General features: G+C 47.8%; 1 protein-coding gene across 3 annotated transcripts in view; it reads right to left on the bottom strand.

The window, feature by feature from the left end:
• Positions 1 to 20,826, bottom strand: part of UBE3A (ubiquitin protein ligase E3A) — a 62,734-nt gene that overhangs the window by 16,462 nt on the left and 25,446 nt on the right. For all 3 annotated transcript variants that reach the window (XM_038760271.1, XM_038760270.1, XM_038760272.1), the window contains one exon: positions 15,239 to 16,485. In XM_038760271.1, the coding sequence (XP_038616199.1) occupies positions 15,239 to 16,485 (1,247 nt within the window). The remainder of the gene's footprint in view (positions 1 to 15,238; positions 16,486 to 20,826) is intronic.

Raw genomic sequence — 20,826 nt, 5'->3', positions numbered from 1 at the left:
CAGCTCCGGCTAAGTTCATCCCTCTTGGGTGGTGCCTGGGCTTTGGAACTAGAGAAGACAACAGAAAGGGCTCCTCCTGCCACCCCACCACAGGAGTGCTTGTACCGGCACAAAAGTTTGATGCAAGTGATGCTTGGTCTTTTTTTTTTTATACAGTGTAGCCTAGTGAAAAGATCATGAGCCCGGCGAGTTAGGGGACCTGAGTTCTAATCCTGGCTCTGCCGCTTGCTCGCTGGGTGGCGTTGGTCTGCGTCTCAGTTTCCTCATCTATAAAACGTTATCCCTCCCTCCTGGACTGTGAACCTCAGGTGGGCCGAATAAATTTGGCCAGGCTCAAGCTAGCATGGCTGTGCCCACCCTGTTTTGGTCTCAAGCTGGGGAAGATACAGCTTCCGGAAGGCTTGGACTGAGGGGTGGCATTTACGCTCCTGTTCCTCCCACAAATCTGGGCAACCCGAGGACACAATCACCAGTGCCACCCGTCTGTGCCCAACCATCACCCGGCTCTAGCCTTCTAGAAGCAAGGTCTGGAAAAGTCTCCTTAGCACTTGGAGATCCTCCTCTAGACTGTCAGCATGTTGTGGGCAGGGAACATGCCTACCTACCGTACTGCTTAGTATAGTGCTCTGCACATGGTGAGCGCTCAATAAATACGACCGATCGATTCCACCTGGACAGAAGCACAATGGCCTAGACTTTCCACCAGTCCAGGAAAAGAGGCCGCCACTAAGTCTTTCCCTTGCAGAGTGGGGCAGGATTATAATTGGCCGAGGACTCCCCCATCATTCTCCCTCCCAAGGTCTCTGAGGGGAAGGAGTCTGCCCCAGCAGGAACTGGCACCCTTCTGGAGAGGGCACTTGGGCTGTTTCGCCAAGGCCACAACCCTGCCATTGGCTACCAGAAATCCAGCATACATGAAGTAGAATGGTGTAGTGGATACCGCACAGGCCTCGGAGTCAGACAGTCAGGGGTTCTAACCCCGGCTCCACCACTTGTCTGCTGTGTGACCTTGGGCAAGTCGCTTCACTTCTCTGGGCCTCACTTTCCTCATCTGTCAAATGGGGATCGAGACGGGGGGCCCCACATGGGACAGGGACTGTGCCCAACCCGATTTGCTTGTTTCCACCAAATTCATTCATTCATTCAATCGTACTTATTGAGTGCTTACTGTGTGCAGGGCACTGTACTAAGCGCTTGGAAAGTACAATTCAGCAACAGAGACATTCCCTGTCCACAATGGGCTCACAGTCTGGGGTTGAGGGGGGGACAGACATCAAAACAAATAAACAGGCATCAATGTCATCAATATAAATAGAAATAGCTATAGTCACATCAAAATAAACAGGCATTAATATGAATAAATATAATTACAGATAAGTACCTATATTCACAAGTGGAATATATGTGGGGCGGGGAGAGGAGTAAAGCAAAGAGAGCGAGTCGGGGTGATGCAGAGGGGATGGGGAGCTGAGTCTGGAGCACTTAGTACAGTGCCTGGCAAACAGCAAGCGCTTAACAAATACCAGAATCATTATTACTACTATCATCCCGACTGCCCTGGCCTGGCATCCAACCTCAAAATAGCCCCAATTACCCAGTTGTTTGGCTAGGACCTCGTTTGAGTTCTGGCCCTGCTATAGACTCAGTGAAGGGCTGGAACCTGTAACACTGGGCAGGTACAACACATCAGGTACTTACTGTAGGCGGCACTTGAGAGACTGTAATACAAGTCAGAGATGCTGTCAAGTGCCCTCTTACCTTCTCCCTCCTTTCCTTATCCTCTTCCCGTTACTGCTACACTTAATTCTTCCGCGACCCATGTGAGAGCCCCGCCCGTTTTAATGTTAGACAAAAAATGCAAAGAAGTGGGATAATTGTGCAAGAAAATACAGCATTTAGCAAATAAAAGTTACGTGTTCAAGAAAGGAAAACATACTGACCACTATTTTTTCCTCCAGGGTTTCTCTCGGCACCCTGGATCTAATGATGGCATTTTTATTAAGTGCTTACTCTGTGCAAAGCACTGTTCTAAGCACTGGGGAAGTTACAAGGTGATCAGGTTGTCCCATGGGAGGCTCACAGTCTTCATTCCCATTTTACAAATGAGGTCTCTGAGGCCCAGAGAAGTGAAGTGACTTGCCCAAAGTCACATAGCTAACAACTGGTGGAGCCAGGATTTGAACCCATGACCTCTGACTCCAAAGCCCGGGCTCTTTCCACTGAGCCCTGCTGCTTCTCATTCTGAACTCTCAGAATGGTACTACGAAGTTGTTAGCTTTGCTTCGGCACGTTACAATTTTGGTCACTTACTGTGATGTACATCTCATTTAACATTTTGCTTTATTCAATACTACATCTAACCCAGTCAGTCTTGAGAAGTAAGGGAACTTAAGTAACCCACCTGGAGAAAAAGGAAGAAATATTTTGTTCCAAGAATAAGGTAAGTACCATTCATGAGTTCAACAATAGCAGCTGAAAGTGGCAATAAAACTATATTTTCAGCAGTACAGGAATATCCCATTACATGATACACAGTGCTCGGACAACGAGGCTGACTGATTATTTACTTCAGTTTACGGACCCTTAGAATACGTAGAACCTGGGGGGAAACCACCAGGATCGTTTGATATTTTATGCCAGGTTGCAACATCCCCATTAATAAAACAGTTACGACCATAAGCTCCTTAATTGAATGACATCAATCAATCGTATTTACTGAGCACTTACTGACTGCTTGGGAGAGTTGGTAGACACATTCCCTGTCCGAAATGGGCCTATGGTCTAGAGGGGGAGCCAGACATTAATATCAATAAATTTCGCATACGTACATAAGTGCTGTGGGACAGAGGGAGGGGTGAACAAAGGGGGCAACTCCGGAATGGGAGAAGAGGAAATAAGGGTTTAGTCAGGGGAGGCATCTTGGAGGAGACGTGCTTTTAAAAAGCTTTGAAAGTGGGGAGAGGGATCATCTGTTGATGTGAAGAGGGAGGGTGTTTTAGGGCAGAAGCAGGATGTGGGTGAGTGGTCAGCAGCAAGATAGATGAGATGGAGGTACAGTGAGTAGGTTGATATTAGAGGACTGAAGTGTGCAGACTGAGTGGTAATGGGAGAGTAGTGAGGTGAGGTAGGAGGGGGCAAGATGACTGAGTGTTTTAAAACCGATGGTAAAGAGTTTCTGGTGGATGGGCAACCACTGGAGGTTCCTGAGGCGGGGAAACGTGGCCTGAACGTTTTTGAAGAAAAATGATCCGGGTGGCTGAGTGTAGTAGGTACAGAAGTGGTGAAAAGACAGGAAGAAGGGAAGTCAGCAAGGAGGCTGATGCAGCAATCAACGCGGGATAGGATAAGTGCTTGGATTAACGTGGCAGCAGTTTGGATGGAGAGGAAAGGGGGCTTTTAGCGATTTGTGAAGGTTGAATCGACAGGATTCGGTGATGGATTGACGATGTACGTTGAATGAGAGAGATGAGTTGAGAAGAACACCAAAGTTTACAGGCTTCGGAGACAGAGAGGATGGTGGTGCTGGCTTCAGTGATGAGAAAGGCAGGGGGAGGACAGGGTTTGGGTGGGAAGATAGGGAGTTTCGTTTTGGACACGTTAAGTTCGAGGTGTCGGCGGACGCACAAAGTAGAGCTGTCCTGAAGGCAGGAGGAAATGTGAGACTGCAGAGAAGAAGAGAGATCAGGACTGGAGATGTAGACTGGGGAATCCCCCTTTGGGCAAGGATTATGTCACTTCATTATTCTGTTCTTCCTAAGCAGTATACACTGCATCGGATGGATAGACAATAAATGCTGCTGCTGCTACCACCACCATTAATCAGTGGTATTTACTGAGCACTTACCGTATGCAGAGAACTGTTCTAAGCACTAGGAGAATACAATACAACAGAGTTAGAAGGCACGTTCACTGCCCACAAGGAGCTTACAGTCTAAGACGACTACTACTACTACTACTACTACTACTACTACTACTACTACTACTACTACTAATTAATAACAATGGTATTTGTTAAGTGTTTACTATGTGCCAAGCACTATTTTAAGTGCTGGGGTAGATACAAGGTAATCAGGTTGTCCCACGTGGGGCAGTCTTACTCCCCATTTTACAGATGAGGTAACAGGTACAGAGAAGTTAAGCGACACAGCTGACAAGTGGCGGAGCCGGGAAAAGAGCCCACGACCTCCGACTCCCAAGCCCGTGCTCTTTTCACTGAGCCACTCTACTATCACCACCATTTAATACTAGCTCTCCCTCTATTAGGCTGCGAGCCCTACGTGGGAGAGGGACTGTGTCTAACCTGGTTATCTTGTATCTACCTCAGTGCTTAGTACAGTGCTTGGCACATAGTAAGTACTTAAAAATGCCACCACTGTCCCTATTATAATTATTAACAATAATAATAATAAAAGCCCACCCATTCTATTCTATTTCATACAAAACCCCCACTAGTTTAAGTAAACTCCTCCTCACAGGGTCAAGCAATCAACATGAATGGGCCTCGGATTTATGACCGATTTTCCCAGAAATCCCAGGGCAGATGACCAAAGAAATATCCCTCCTACCATTCCTTTCCAAACTCCTTTAACGAGTTGTCTACACGCGCTGCCTCGAATTCCTCAACAACACCACTCTCCTCGACCCCCTCCAGTCTGGCTTCCGTCCCCTACATTCCACAGAAACTGCCGTCTCAAAGGTCACCAATGACCTCCTGCTTGCAAAATCCAATGGCTCATACTCTATACTAATCCTCCTCGACCTCTCAGCTGCCTTCGACACTGTGGACCACCCCCTTCTCCTCAACATGCTATCTGACCTTGGCTTCACAGACTCCGTCCTCTCCTGGTTCTCCTCTTATCTCTCCGGTCGTTCATTCTCAGTCTCTTTTGCAGGCTCCTCCTCCGCCTCCCATCCCCTTATTGTGGGGATTCCCCAAGGTTCAGTGCATGGTCCCTTTCTGTTCTCGATCTACACCCACTCCCTTGGTGACCTCATTCACTCCCACGGCTTCAACTATCATCTCTACGCTGATGACACCCAAATCTACATCTCTGCCCCTGCTCTCTCCCCGTCTCTCCAGGCTCACATCTCCTCCTGCCTTCAGGACATCTCCATCTGGATGTCTGCCTGCCACCTAAAACTCAACATGTCCAAGACTGAACTCCTTGTCTTCCCTCCCAAACCCTGCCCTCTCCCTGACTTTCCCATCTCTGTTGACGGCACTACCATCCTTCCCGTCTCACAAGCCCGCAACCTTGGTGTCATCCTCGACTCCGCTCTCTCGTTCACCCCTCGCATCCAAGCCGTCACCAAAACCTGCCGGTCTCAGCTCCGCAACATTGCCAAGATCCGCCCTTTCCTCTCCATCCACACTGCTACCCTTCTCATTCAAGCTCTCATCCTATCCCGTCTGGACTACTGCATCAGCCTTCTCTCTGACCTCCCATCCTTGTGTCTCTCCCCACTTCAATCCATACTTCATGCTGCTGCCCAGATTGTCTTTGTCCAGAAACGCTCTGGGCATGTTACTCCCCTCCTCAAAAATCTCCAGTGGCTACCAATCAATCTGCGCATCAGGCAGAAACTCCACACCCTGGGCTTCAAGGCTGTCCATCACCTCGCCCCCTCCTACCTCACCTCCCTTCTCTCCTTCTACAGCCCACCCCACACCCTCCGCTCCTCTGCTGCTAATCTCCTCACCATACCTCGTTCTCGCCTATCCCGCCGTCGACACCCTGCCCACGTCATTCCCCTGGCCTGGAATGCCCTCCTTCTGCCCATCCGCCAAGCTAGCTCTCTTCCTCCCTTCAAGGCCCTACTGAGAGTTCACCTACTCCAGGAGGCCTTCCCAGACTGAGCCCCTTCCTTCCTCTCCCCCTCGTCCCCCTCTCCATCCCCCCATCTTACCTCCTTCCCTTCCCCACAGCACCTGTATATATGTATATATGTTTGTACATATTTGTTACTCTATTTATTTATTTTACTTGTACATATCTATTCTATTTATTTTATTTTGTTAGTATGTTTGGTTTTGTTCTCTGTCTCCCCCTTTTAGACTGTGAGCCCACTGTTGGGTAGGGGCTGTCTCTATATGTTGCCAACTTGTACTTCCCAAGCGCTTAGTACAATGTTCTGCACACAGTAAGCGCTCAATAAATATGATTGATGATGATGATGAAGTTCCTGAAATGTGTGGGCAACTTAATTTAGAAATGGGAGGCTTAGACGTTGACAGGTTTTCAGAGGACTCACTGTTCACCGTTGCAACTGGCCAAAAATAGATGAAGAAGCTCCAGTCCCTCACCCACAAGCTAAGATTCTGTATCATGAATAGCTGAATCGTGAGGAACATTCTCCCAGAAACGTACGTGATACAAATGAACCAAGTCTGAAGTGATGACCAAACACAAGCAAAAATTACACCATAAATATTTTCCTCATTTGTACCCTACCTCTGGCTGATGGGTCTCGGCCCTGCTCTACCTGTATTCTAGAGGGCATTTAAAAAAAAAAACATAAAAAACTTTTCATTTTTGGCCCTAACTACAGTTGCCGCACCCCTTCACTCCATCCCAAGTCACAGGAACGGGGACAAGGACCAACTGAAGCAGAATGGGGATAGGGGAGAGTGCAGTCTCCTTCTGGATCGCCACTGCCACCATCAACCCCACCATAACCCGCTGATTGCAGGGAAAGGTAGGAGGAGTGGAGGCTGTTAGAATTAAAATTCAAGACATAAAAGAAAAAGAAGATATTGTAAAATTCACTGGGATTGTGCGGGAGATGGGATGATTTAGTGGGAGGAGAGGAAAGCAGCTTTGAGGGCATATAACATACCTGCAGTGATTGGCCTTAATGGTGGAGATGAACAGAAGCATGATTCGGTAGCCAGCAAATAATACAGGTCATATGGCAGGGTGTGCCAAACACAGGATATACCTGCATTTAGACTGCGCACCCTCTATGGGCCAGAGGATATTTCTGAATTATTCAGTTAATCTTTCCCCAGCACTTAGTACACAGTACTTAGTACACAAAAAGAATACATGATAATAAAGTATAGATAGATCAAGGAGACGGAAAAGGTTATGACAAGTCAGGCTTCTGCCAAAACTCTTTCACCTTTCAATTATTTTTAATGGACATTCCAATTTCACTTGAAGGTTGCTGCCAAGGTATTCGCAAGCAAATGAAGACTGGTCAGTCGATCTATCGTAACAAGGATTGCTGGGTATCTCTTTTCTTCTTCACAGGCCCCCAGAAAATTTTTCCGAATTGCTTCTGGGTGTCCCAGTGGGCTTCCAGCACCTTCTATTCTGGATTATTCATTCATTCAATCAATCATATTTATTTGAGTGCTTCCTGTGTGCAGAGCACTGTACTAAGCGCTTAATTAGCAAGGCAAATATCAAAAGCAACCAACAGGTAAGATTTTTTTTTTAAGTGTCCTGCTGAGCTGGAGGGCTACTTTCTTCCAAAAAGACGGGGATGACTTCTAAATGCCAGAAACTACTAGTCCATCAAATTTCATACAGGTCACAAAGATAATTTGCTCTCATTCCCTGAAACAATAACTGTGGTACTTGTTAAGTGCTTAGTATGTGTCAGGCACTGTTCATAGCTCCAGGGTAGACACAAGGTAATGGGGTTGGACACAGTCCCTGTCCCACACAGGGCTCACAAGGCTCACTTTACGGATGAGGTAAGTGAAGCACAGAGAAGCAAACTGCCTTGCCTAAGGTCGAATGGCAGACAAGTGGTGGAGCTGGGATTAGAACCCATGACCTTCTTACTCCCAGGCCTGTAACCAACGCACTACGCCATGCTGCTTCTTACCACATGTGGCCGTATGCACCCTAGAAGTTCCCTGATGGATTAACAGCCTGCTGGCAACTGTGACTGGTAGCCCACCCACTCACATCAGAAGCCTAGCTGTGGGGCGGCCCACCCCGACTAAAGCTCCTGCTTTGTTCCGCATAAGGCGGGTCTTGTTTTTTGAAGATGACCCTCGCTTTTATCCATGCAGAGGAGTGGGGCTAAAAGAGGCAAAGGAGAAGCCCAGACACACACACTCCCTCCCACAACCTTCACACATAAGTACAGATCCTAGCTGTGCTCAGAGGTTGGCGGGCCACAGAGCCCGACTGTTTTGGAGATGCCTCTTGGGATCCGGACCTTTGGGACGCCAGCCACCCAAGTCCCGCCTACTGCCTGCCAAGCTGATCTTCCTGCTGCGGGGGTCTCCCTGCTCGTTCACGTGGTTTGAGTCGATGTGTTACACCGAGGCTTCGACTTTTGTTTCTTGTCCGCCCAGCTGGGGTAGCCCCTTTCAATCAATCAATCAATACACCGATCATATTTGAGAGCTTGTAAGTGCTTGGGAATCCTGGTTTCCTCTATTCATCCACAGCTGTATTGCTGTGATCACCGCTTTCCTGCTAAAGAGCTGATTCCGTCCCAGGGCCTTGTTTTAGTTACGGGTCGTCCTCAATTTCCAACATTTCAAATTCAGGCAAACAGCCCTTGCGGTGTTTCTAAATTTATACCATTTTGGCTTTACAACACATTGACTTGGATTTTACCACGCTAACCACTGTTACGGCACTAGCTTTGGGTGGGGCAGGTGGGGAGGGGAAGGAATGGGAAGCAGCATGGTGTAGTGGACTGAGCATGGGCCTGGGAGTCAGCAGGTCATGGGTTCTAATCCCGGCTCTGCCACTTGCCTGCTGGGTGGCCTTGGGCAAGTTGCTTCACTTCTCTGGTCTTCAGTTACCTACCTCATCTGTAAAGTGGGGATTAAGCCTGTGGGCTCTATGTGGGACACGCACTATGCCCAACCCGATTTGCCTGTAGAGTGCTTGGCACATAGTAAGCACTTAGCAAATACCATCATTATTAATTATTAATTAGGTTGGGGACAGGATGTTCACCTGATGGGCAGGGAAGTGGGTAGGCCATTTTAAACTCCAAGTTGTGAGGGGAAAAGGGAGGCCTTAAATAATAATAATAATAATAATGATGGCATTTGTTAAGCACTTACTATGTGCAAAGCACTGATCTCGGGGACAGGTGGGTGATCGGGGGGGCGGGGGAGGTCAACACATCCATTTACTCACCAATGATGTAAAAGTCAGCTACCTCATTGAAGAACCGACTCGACATAAAGACATCTCTGTACCGATATCACTCATCTGTAGTGTCTTCTTCAACCCACAGAACCAACTCTATTACTCATTTACAACCGAATGCAACGATTCTGGGTAATTTGGGTAAAACTAGAATACCTGACCTGGGTTCAAGAACCAATTCCCCATTTAGAGGGTTGTTCCTGTGAGAGAAGTGATTCTGACTTAGAAGGTTTCAACTGGGGTGGGTGTCCTGCTATTTGATGCTGAGCACTGAGGATTCACCTGACCAGGGGGTGAATCCCTCCCTGTTCAACACCTAGGAGCTGGAAATTGTCTGTTCAATGCTTAGAACAGTGCTTGGCACATAGTAAGCCAATACCATCATCATACCATCACAAATACCATCATCATTATTAGTATTATTATTATTAGGTCTACGTGGCTCAGGCCTATACAAGTTGGGGGGACTAAAACAGCATTTATATACCTTCAACTTGCTATGAAACTTGATAGCCTTGTTAATATTAATAGTAATAATAATAATAACAATAATAATAATGATAATGGTATTTAAGCAATTACTATGTGCCAGGCATGGTACCAAGTACTGCGAGGGATAGAAGCAAATCGGGTGGGACACAGTCCCTTGTCCCATGTGGGGCTCAGATTCTCAATCCCTATTTTACAGATGAGGTAACTGAGGCACAGAGAAGTTAAGTAACTGGCCCAAGTTCACACAGCAGACAAGTAGCAGAGCTGGGGTTAAAACCCATGACCTTCTGGAACTCATGACCTTCTAACTCCCAGGTCCATGCTCGATCTACTAAGCCATGCTGTTGTCACCACACACTATCTTGCTGTCTGCCCAAGGCCTTCCTGACCTTTTTGACTTAGTTGGCATCACTGGGTGATGCCCATGCACTTTCCACTAGGCCTCCTTGCAAGGGCCTGGGAGTTTAAAGATCTGGGTTCTAATCCCGACTCAACCATGTACTTGCTTTGTGACCTTGGGCAAGTCACTTAACTTCTCTGTGTCTCAGTTCCCTCATCTACGTAATAGGGATTCAATACCTGTTCTCCTTCCTACTTAGACTGTGAGCCCCATGTGAGACTTGATTAGCTTGTATCTACTCCAGCACTTAGTACAGTCCTTGACACATAAAAAGTGCTTGAAAAATAACACAATCGTTATTATTATTATATCTAGATAGAAATTGGATGAAAATCGATTCCCCAGATGGAGACTGATATCTAACATCGTTTTCTTCAAACTTGTTCGAAGTGCTGTGGGGCTAGATTAGAGGATTCTTGATAGCAAGGATAACGTCTACTAATTTTACCGTACTCTCCCAGATGCTCAATAAAATCCTCTACACACAATAGACACTCAATGCATACTATTTATAGATCGACACACTTGCAAAATGGACAATTACTTGCCCATCAGCTTGTATACACGCCTCAAGTCTTCTGCACAGAGATCGGTTGAATCACCGTCTCAAAGCCATTTGATGACCATCATAGCCTCTCGAACCGGAAAAGTTTCACTACGAACTGGAAGCAGGTTCTGATGCCAGGCTGCAGATCTTGTGTTCGAATACTCTGGGAGAGCAGCCGAACACGGTCCTGATTCACCCCAACAGTGATGCGGATAGCTCAGATGCCCTTATTCCAAAAGCCTATGGCACATTTCCATGCTCACCCAAAGGCTGAGATCTTACGCGCTTTTTCTTGTTAATTTAGAAAACCTTGAACCCTGACTGTTGCTTGCCAATTAGTATAATTCTATTTATCTATTTTGATGCTAATGATGCCTGTCAATTTGTTTTGTTGTCTGCCTCCCCCTTCTACACTATGAGCCCATTGTTGGGCAGGGATTGTCTCTATCTGTTGCCGAACTGTACTTTCCAAGGCTTAGTACAGTGCTCTGCAAACAGTAGAAGCTCAACAAATATGAAAATGTATCTAGAGATGATCTTTATCTGTGGAACATTCACATTTGATTTGGGTTCCTCAGCAAGCCATCTTTATCTCTTCCCAAGGACGGACAGGAGCAGTACAGTGAGCTCTCCACCCATTTAAAGAAGGATTTGTGGGGAGAATGCTGAAAGTACTAACTCGGGCTGGGATTACCCAAACTGGTTTTGACACTGTTCCCTTGAAGCTAAAGCTTGGGATTCACATGCACAGCCTGTAGAAAGAAAAGATCTCCAGGGGTCTGCTTTAAGCTCTGCACGCAGTAAACGCTCCATAAACACCATCAGTTGACCGACTGGATCCAGCAGCAATGGTGCGTCTTTTGAAAACTACTTGGAAGGGGGAATGAGAGAGGACATTTTTAGTGCTGGGGCTTTCCTCTTGAGCTATGCATGCTGGATCACTACAGATGCTTCAACTGAGGATTCAGTTGGGACCTGAGGAGGTTGAACTTGGGAGGGTGGGATGTGAAACCCAACTTGGATTGTTCCCTGGAGGTTAAAGCTTCAGACCAATTCTTTACGAGCCAGTCACTGAGGGCAGTGGAAAATTAGCAGATGCCCTTGACAAAGCTAGCAGCGTGGCTTAGAGCATTGGCCTGGGAGCCCAGAGGTGGTGGGTTCGAATCCCAGCTCCGCCACTTGTCAGCTGTGTGACTCTCTGGGCAAGTCGCTTAACTTCTCTTTGCCTCAGTTACCGTAAAATGGGTATTAAGACTGTGAGCCCCACATGGGACGACCTGATAACCTTGTATCAACTCCAGCGCTTAGAACAGTGCTTGGCACATATTAAGCTCTTAACAAATTCAACTCCAGTGCTTAGAACAGTGCTTGGAACGAATTAAGAGCTTAACAAATACCATCATTATTATTCCTTACTTAGGCTGTGAGCTCCGGGTGGGACAGGAGGTTCATATTCTAGAAGCTGATCCTGGGTCTCTAAAGACTTAATTTCACGACGATTGGGAAGAATGATCTACTTGACTGAGCAATAATGCCTTGGGATTCTTTCTCCAGGGAAAGCCGATCTTTTTGTAGGTCGGCCCTTACGCCAATACTAATCTGAGATGTCCCTGGCGGTCTGCCTGTCTGTCCGTGGGCAAATCGTACCTGGCAACCTGAAGAGATCCCTCTTGTTCAGCTGAGAATCAGTGTGGGCTAGTGGATAGAGCATGGGCCTTAAAGTGAGAAAGACCTGGGTTCATTCAGTCACTCAATCATATTTACTGAGCACTTACTGTGTGCAGAGCACTGTACTAAGCACTTGGGAAGTACAAGCCACTTGTATGCTGAGTGACCGGGCGCAAGTCACTTGACTTCTCTGTGCCCCAGTTACCTCATCTGTAAAATTAAGACTGTGCGCCCCACATGGGACATGGACTGTATCCAGAGTGATTAGCTTGGATAATAATAACAATGATGGCATTTGTTAAGCGCTTACTATGTGCAAAGCACCATTTTAAGCGCTGGGGGAGATACAAGGTGATCAGGTTGTCCACGTGGGGCTCACAGTCTTCATCCCCATTTTACAGATGAGGTAACTGAGGCCCAGAGAAGTTAAGTGACTTGCCCAAAGTCACACAGCTGACATGGGTAGGGACTGTCTCTATAAGTTGCCCACTTGTACTTCCCAAGCGCTTAGTACATTGCTCTGCACACAGTAAGCGCACAATAAATACGATCGAATGAATGAATGAAAAGCGGCAGTCAGGATTTGAACCCATGACCTGACTCCCAAGCCTGTGCTCATTCCACTAAGCCACGCTGCTTCTCATCTCTACCTCGGCGCTTAGTATAGTGCCTGGCACAAAGCAAGTGTTTAACAAATATCATTAAAAAAACCAGGAATATACCTCTTTTGGTGATGTTCCCTTGGCAATTCAACTCTGTTATTCTTTCAACTGGATGAATGTCATGTGTTAATTCAAGGACTGGTATGGCCTGGACAATTAGCTGTAATTCTCAGCTAATGAGTTGGTATAAAAACAAGGTTGGAGATGATATTACCTCAAATGGAACTCTGGTGCAACCCAGAACGGCATTTCTCAAGGCTTTACTTTCCTTAATACCCCCAGTCATATGTCTAACATACAACATATGTTCTCTGTGAAATTCAAAAAAGCCAACCCCTTACAAATCAGTAGAGTGGACATGCAACAGACAGTTGTAATTATTGCTACTTTCATGTTGATGCAAGCACATTAAGTTAGCTATTGATCTCTTTAGAATTTTTGCAATTTATGAGAAAAGAAAGAACTCGAAATTAGAACCCAGTTCCACCACTGGTCTGCTGTGTGACATTAGGCAAGTCACTTCACTGGGACTTAGTTACCTCATCTGTAAAATGAGGATTAAGAACGGGGCAGGGACTGTGTCCAACCTGATTAGTTCGTATCTACTCCAGCACTTAATACAGTGCTGGTAAATACCATCAAAAATCAGAAACCATTATGGGTGCACATAAAAAAATTGTGTTCTCCTGATGAGGAAACTCTAGAGAGTCAACAGTCAAGCCAAAAAAGAAGATACTCGTATTTTTAGGAGTTTGTTGCAATGATTTCTTTCAGCAGATTTCACCGGCTTTGATCGACACCGAGAAAGCCACCTCGGGCTTAGGGAAGGTGGACTTGGAATCTCACTCTCGGACAAGGCAGAACATCCGTCACCTCACCGTGCCCCGGGGAATATTTGGCAGAATTCAGCTAGGGTCAGCCGTGTGCTGAAATCCAAGAATTTCTCCAATCCAGGATGCTCACCCTGCCAATCCAATCCCAGCCGGTGGTAACCAGACCTGGGCCTTCCATTCTGCAGAAGGCACCGCTCCTGCGAGACAACTGTCCTATGTCCCCAATCAACAGACTTATCTTGGAAGGGAAATCTTTCCTGAAAATGCTCCATCTCTGCCCACACCTTCACAGAGAGGAGAGAGCAAAGGAACCATGGAGAAAATAGGAAGGATGGGAACAAAAATACTTTAGGGCCCCCCCAAAGCTGGCAAAAGATGCCCAGACCAAACTGAGGAGATGCACTGCTGCAAGCCAAACTCTATCCACGCTCACCTCCCCTAATACTTGACCAGCCACGTGATGGGCTCCCGGATGATGCCGCCAGAAGGCTGGCAGTAAAAAGCAGCCTGACTTGGTGTGGCTTGCCGGGACCACAAGGGAACATGACTTAGCAACTGAGGGGTCCCGGTGAGGGAAGAATTTTGGCTCGCCTCCGATCCCCCCAGGAACACCAGTTAGAAAGGGGCCGCCTGGGCTGAAGCATCTGACGCGGACAGAGGGTGCCAGCCCAGCCTGCTGCTGCCAGGGCAGGGCGGGAATTGGTGACTTCTCACTAGTCCTGCGGAAAAACTCCACCCCTGGCTCTGATGCCCCAGAGTCACCAGGCCTCCCTGCTCCACAAGGTAATGGAAGAGAAAGAAGGGGGAGGAAATTCAGCCCAAGATCCGGATGGCCTTTGCCCGTCAGAAGGGGTGAAGGGCTTATTCGAGGACCCCTACGGCACCCGGATGGCAGATACATCCTTGCGGACTGCGAGGTGGGAGGGGTTATCTCAGGGTGGCCATGGGGTGAAGAAAGTTACTCCCTTCAGCCGACGGGGACAGAGACAGGTGCAAATCTACCATCCCACCAGCCAACCTGAGAAGAACACTGTGAGGCAACAGGAGAAAAGAGAAACTTTAAGAAGCCACGGAGGTCACTTGGAGAGTTGCCACTTCTTTGACCTCCGTGGGCCGAAGAAGCAAGAGAAGGGAACGAGGAGGCCCAGGGGTGGGAAAGGAGGATGGGAGGCTCTGTAAGCACTTTGCTAACCACTCCGTTCTCTCAGCACTTGTGTCCCCCATTTCCCTTTGACTCTACCGCCCTGAGCTGTGACTCCTTTCAACATCTGTCTCCCTGGTAGACTATCAGCTCCTTGTGGGCAGGAGTTGCGCCAACCGACTACAGTATCGCACTTTCCCTAGTGCTCTGTGCACAGTGAGTACACAGACACCACCGATCGTCTGATTGTGGGGCAACCACCGGGGGTTATCCCGTTGGGCTGAACTGCTATGTCGCACCTGGAAAAAAGTACCAGTCGCTGCCGACCTCCGGTGAGCTGATCCCTCCGCTCCCCGTGGTGACTTACCCTGACAAGGGCATCGTCGATGATGTGATCCCGTCTGACCTTGAGGCGCAGGTAGGGGTTCAGCTGCTGGCCCTGAACCAGGCTGTAGAGAACCGTGATCCGCCGTTCACTGTACATCCGGATTCTATTGTCATAGTACAATCCCAGGTTCTTGGTGACGGCATTCAATATAAAGGGGCAGGTCATAAAAGAGAATTTATTTTCTGTTTCTACTTTGAAAAAAGTATAATCCTTGTCCATTTCTAGAATGTCGTTGAGGGGCTCGTTGATAAACTCTTCGAAAGGGATGAGGGGTCTCCTGCAGTCGAGCGTTTTCACCCCGAGTTCCGTCTCCAGGGGGTCCACGCGCGGCCCCTTCTTGTTCCTCCTTTCCTCCCCCAGGAGCTCCTGCAGGGTCAGTTCGCTGGACTCCGGGATGGGCTCCTCGTCTTCCTCTTCGTTGTGCTCTGTGTCCACCTCCCCACCGACCACGTTTGCATAGTAGACCATCTTCAAGCACTTGGAGGCGGCGACGATGGCATCGTCGTCATTGACCAGGTTGCGGCTGCTGAACTCGTTGCTGATGACCTTGTAGGTGATGAGCTGCTGGAACGTTTCCATCATCCGCCGTATCTGGTCCGCGCTGTACCGGGACCACAGGCGGATCAGTTTGGCTTGGGCGGCCAGGGGCAGCTTGCTCATGGCTTTGCAGAACAACGGCAGGGCCATCTCCAAGTACTCTGGGCTGTGGAGGTTGCCGTTCTCCATGACGATGATGAAGAGGTTCAGATAGTTCGGGTCGCGGGAGTACACATTGTGGTACGTCAAGTCGCACTCCACGTTCGGCGACAGGTACACGAGGGCGTTCAGAAAGGCGGTTTCGATCTTCTCGTTGGACAGCAACCGGGTGTAGATCCTCCGGACAGCTTCCACGTCCACCGACACTTCGTCGGGGCCCAGGCGGTGGCGGTCATTATTGCCCTGCGAGCTCTCCCCGGGCCTGGAGGAGGACGCCTCGGGGTCTTGCTCCATGGCCACGGCAGAGCATGCTGCCTTCTCCTTCTCGTCTTCATCCTTGTCTTCGTCCTTTCCTTGGAGCGACTTGAGCTCCTCCTTGGTGTGCTGCTTGGCTTTGCGGAAGCTCTGGACCAAGGCCTCGGCACTGGAGAACACTCTTCCGATGACCCGGATCAATGGGGAGTAATCTTCTCTCTCTCTACATAATTCAAGGATTTCGTACACCTTCTCTTCCGTCAGGTACGTCACATCTGCACCACCGGGGAGGAAAAACAAGAGGACCGTTTTGAAACCAATGGAACATTACTTTGGACACACGTCAACTGATGATCCCCAAACCAAACTCTTTGCGCTATCTCGGAGCGCGCTTTGACAGACTAGGGGAAAGAGCAATTCTGCGCTTTCTTTGGAGTCCTCTGAAACTTTACGGATTTCAGTCTGAAGAGCTGTAGCTCAGACAAAAATCGGGGACTGCTTGCTACTCCTTCGACAGAAGAGCTCAAAATCTGTTTGCAATTCTTACTCTGGGATATTCTCTGAGGTTATTGCTAACCGGCAATTCAAAAAGATTTTTCCGCATTAGGAAGGTTAGCTATTAAATAATTAATCTAGGGAATCTAGCTAGTCTAATCAGAAGATTACTAGCAGAAGGTAGAAAAATTCACTTGATCACCTACAATTTTCACTGAGCAGTACGCTTCAGGCCGTAGAGTAACCAGCTGTTAAAGTTTCTTTTTTTTACAAAAAGCACTTTTCTAAAAGGAGTCAAAAGGAATGTGAATTCTCTCGTCTTCAAGAGGCCTTCCCTGACTAAGCCGGTATTTCCTCACCCTATTCTCCCTCCCTTCTGCATCATCTAGGCAGATACGGCCTGTCGTAGTGGATAAAGCACAGGCCTGGGAGTCAGCAGGTCACAGGTTCTAATCCCAACTCTGCCACTCGTCTGCTGTGTGACCTTGGGCCAGTCACTTCACTTCTCTGTGCCTCAGTTACCTCATCTGGAAAATGGGGATTGAGACTGTGACCCCACATGGGACAGGGACTGTGTCCAACTTGATTTGCTTGAGTCCACTCCAGCGCTCAGTATACTGCCTAACACATAGTAAGCAAACAAGTATCACCATCATTATTATTATCACCCCTCCTCCAGCCCCACAACACTTAAGTACACAGTCTCTTTCTCTGCCGCTTCCCCTATCTGAAATTTATTCATTCATTCAATTCATTCAATCGTATTTATTGAGCGCTTACAGTGTGCAGAGCGCTGTACTAAGTGCTTGGGAAGTACAAGTTGGCAACATACAGAGACGGTCCCTATCCAACAACGGGCTCACAGTCTAGAATGGGGAGACAGACAACAAAACATGTGAACAGGTGTCAAATCATCAGAATAAATAGAAATAAAGCTAGATGCACATCATTAACAAAATAAATAGAATAGTAAATATGTACAAGTAAAATAAATATAGTAATAAATCTGTACAAACATATATACAGGTGCTGTGGGGAGGGAAAGGAGGTAAGGCCGGGGGGATGGGGAGGAGGAGAGGAAAAAGGGGGCTCAGTCTGGGCACATTGGTCACACTGTTGTGTGACCTTGGGCAAGTCACTTCTCTTCTCTAGGCCTCAGTTCCCTCATCTGTAAAATGGGGAGAAGAGTGTGAGCCCCATGCAGGACAGGGACTGTGTCCTACCCGATTAGCCCGCATTTTACAGATGTGGTCACTGGGGCCCAGAGAAGTGAAGTGACTTGCCCAAAGTCACACAACAGATAAGTGGTACAGCCAGGATTAGAACCCTGGTCAGCTGATTCCCAGGCCTGTGCTCTATCCACTAGGCCATACTGCTTCTCTATCCCACCCAGGGCTCACAGTCCAAATTCCCATTTCACAGATGAGGAAACCGAGAAGCAGCATGGCTCAGTGGAAAGAACACGGGCTTTGGAGTCAGAGGTCATGGGTTCAAATCCCGGCTCTGCCAATTGCCAGCTGTGTGACTTTGGGCAAGTCACTTAACTTCTCTGTGCCTCAGTTCCCTCATCTGTAAAATGGGGATTAAGACTGTGAGCCCCCCATGGGACAACCTGATCACCTTGTAACCTCCCCAGCGCTTAGAACAGTGCTTTGCATGTAGTTAGCGCTTAATAAATGCTATCAATAATAATAAGTGACCTGCCCAAGGTCATCCAACAGGCAGGTGGCAGAGCTAGAATTAGAACCCAGGTCTTCTGACTCCCAGGCCTGTGTTCCTTTAGGCCTGACCATGGGTAATTAGAGCTGGAAGCGAGATCCCTCCCTCCCTCCTCCCCACAAAAAAACTTCAGAAAGAGTTAAAGAGCCATCCCAGATTGGAGAGTCATCCAATCTTCAATCAGTAGGAGGTGGGTGGATGAAGGAAAGCGCTCTTTGTAGGAAAGGAGAGCAGCAGAGGGATGGAGCAGCTTGGGTGGTTTCAAAACGGGAAAAAAACTCCCCCCAAAACCTATTTTAATGTCCATCTCCCCGGTAGACTGTAAATCCCTTATGGGCAGGGGTATCGTCTAACTCTGCTATATTGTACTCTCCCAAGCACTTCGTACAGGGCTCTGCACAAAATAAGGGATCAGTGAATACCACCGATTAATTGATGGAGTATATGTTTTAGTCTAAAATACTCCATCACTATCTTCTTAAAATTCTGAATTCAGCGGTTCATATATCTATGTTTACAGCCCGAACCAAGCTGTAGAGAACCGTGGTATGCCATTCACCGTACCTCTGGACTCTACTGTCATAACAGAATCTCAGATTCTTGGTAACAACATTCAGTATAAAGTGGCAGGTCACAAAAGAGAATTTATTTTCCTTCTACTTATTTATACTATTTATTTTTTACATATTTTTACAACTTCACTTATTTATTTCTACTTTGGAAAAAGTGTAATCCACGTCCATTTCTAGAATGTCATTGAGTGGTTCGCTCTACACACACAGTTTTGAAAAACAATCAATTCCTTCATTTTTGCGATTCAAAGGCTTCATTTTGTATCCCTGTTCCTCAAACACAGGGATAACGCATTCTTTTTGCTTCCGGCTGGGGGGGTGACCAGCACTGGACCAACACTCACTCTTAATGAGAGCCTGATCAGCCCCGAAAGTGGATGGGAAGATGATGGCCTGGTCCTTCAGTGCGTGTCAAACTCTATTAATACCTCCCAGTGGAATGCTGGCTGTTTTAAAAACAGCACGGCACTGTTGGCTGGCTTTCGGCTTTGGCTCTACTTTCCTCTCTCCCGTCTTTCACCACCGTCCAGAGAGGTGGAATTTCTTTGTCATCCCTAAATGTACTGCTTTATACTACCTTTTCCTCTGGAACTTCGCCCCAATGTTCCAACCCCATTTTCCCACACTGGCTCAGCCACTTGGAATTCTGTCCCTGTCCTTGAGATCTAAAGCGCTGGCGACTCAGCCCCGGTTTCGACGAGCGGGGTCTCAATCCCTTCGTCTGGGTCATCAGTTATGACCTGAGGCACCATCCCCGTGGGAGCAATGCCCGAGAAGCAGCGGCCAGGTGGAAACTGAACCGTTGATGACAACTTGATCAAAGTTAATACACATTCCCTGGGGCATGCTTCCTGTGGGGGACACATTTTGCTTTCACGGTGGGGAGAAAAGTGGTTTGGCAGACTTCAGGGGAGACAAAGTTCCATGCAGGAGACAGGGTCACACATGGATAGGATTTGTTAAGCACTTACTACGTGCCAAGCACTGTACTAAGTGCTGAGGTAGATACAAGCTAATCAGGTTGGACCCAGTCCACGGTTGGTATTAATGTTTCTCTCTTGCTCTTGTTGAATGCACAGATGGGGAAAAGCAGCCTGTAACCTCCTCAAAAGGAGGTTTTGAGCCTGCACGAGAGCACAAAAATGAATGAAATGCACAAATAAAGAGTGGAGCAGGAGGAGAGAATGGTGGCAGGGGACAGAGGAGGTGAAGTGGTAGTTTGACGGAGTCTTAAATCCAACAGTCACGATTTTGATTTGGAGAAAAATGGGGAGCACAAGGAGGTTCTTGAGGCAGAGAGCGATATATTCTGATGGGCGTTTTACGAAGATGAAGCTGCAGCAGACTGCAGCAGAGAAAGATAACGGGGGGACACTGAAGGCAGGGAGATAAGTGAGGGGGAGGATTCAGAAATCCAGCCTAGAGGCGATAAGGGCTGAGGCCGGGGTGGTGGCTGGAATGGTGGACAGGAAAGGGTGGACTTGGGAATCATTATGGCCGAAGAGACTTAGAGAGAGAGACTGAGTGTGGAAAGGGAAACGAGTTAAAAATAGCCCACAGCCTACAAACCTTTGAGACAGGGAGGACAGAAGCAATATTGACCGTGATGACAAAGGAAGGAGGAGGACTCATCAGGATTAGAACTCACGACCTCCTGACTCCCAGGCCCGGGCTCTATCCAGTCACGTATCCGCCACAGCGGCAAGGGGCTGTGTCCCTTCGAGCTCGAGGATTCTGATTTTGTGATAGTTCGGCCTTTTTGTCTGTCATGCTTTTCTACTCTGCTGTGTTCCGTTTGGTGAGCAAAATACTCAACACCTCCCAGAGACA

The sequence above is a fragment of the Tachyglossus aculeatus genome, chromosome 18, assembly GCF_015852505.1.
Source record: "Tachyglossus aculeatus isolate mTacAcu1 chromosome 18, mTacAcu1.pri, whole genome shotgun sequence".
Taxonomy (NCBI): Eukaryota; Metazoa; Chordata; class Mammalia; order Monotremata; family Tachyglossidae; genus Tachyglossus; species Tachyglossus aculeatus.
This window is presented reverse-complemented; position numbering and strand designations above follow the sequence as displayed.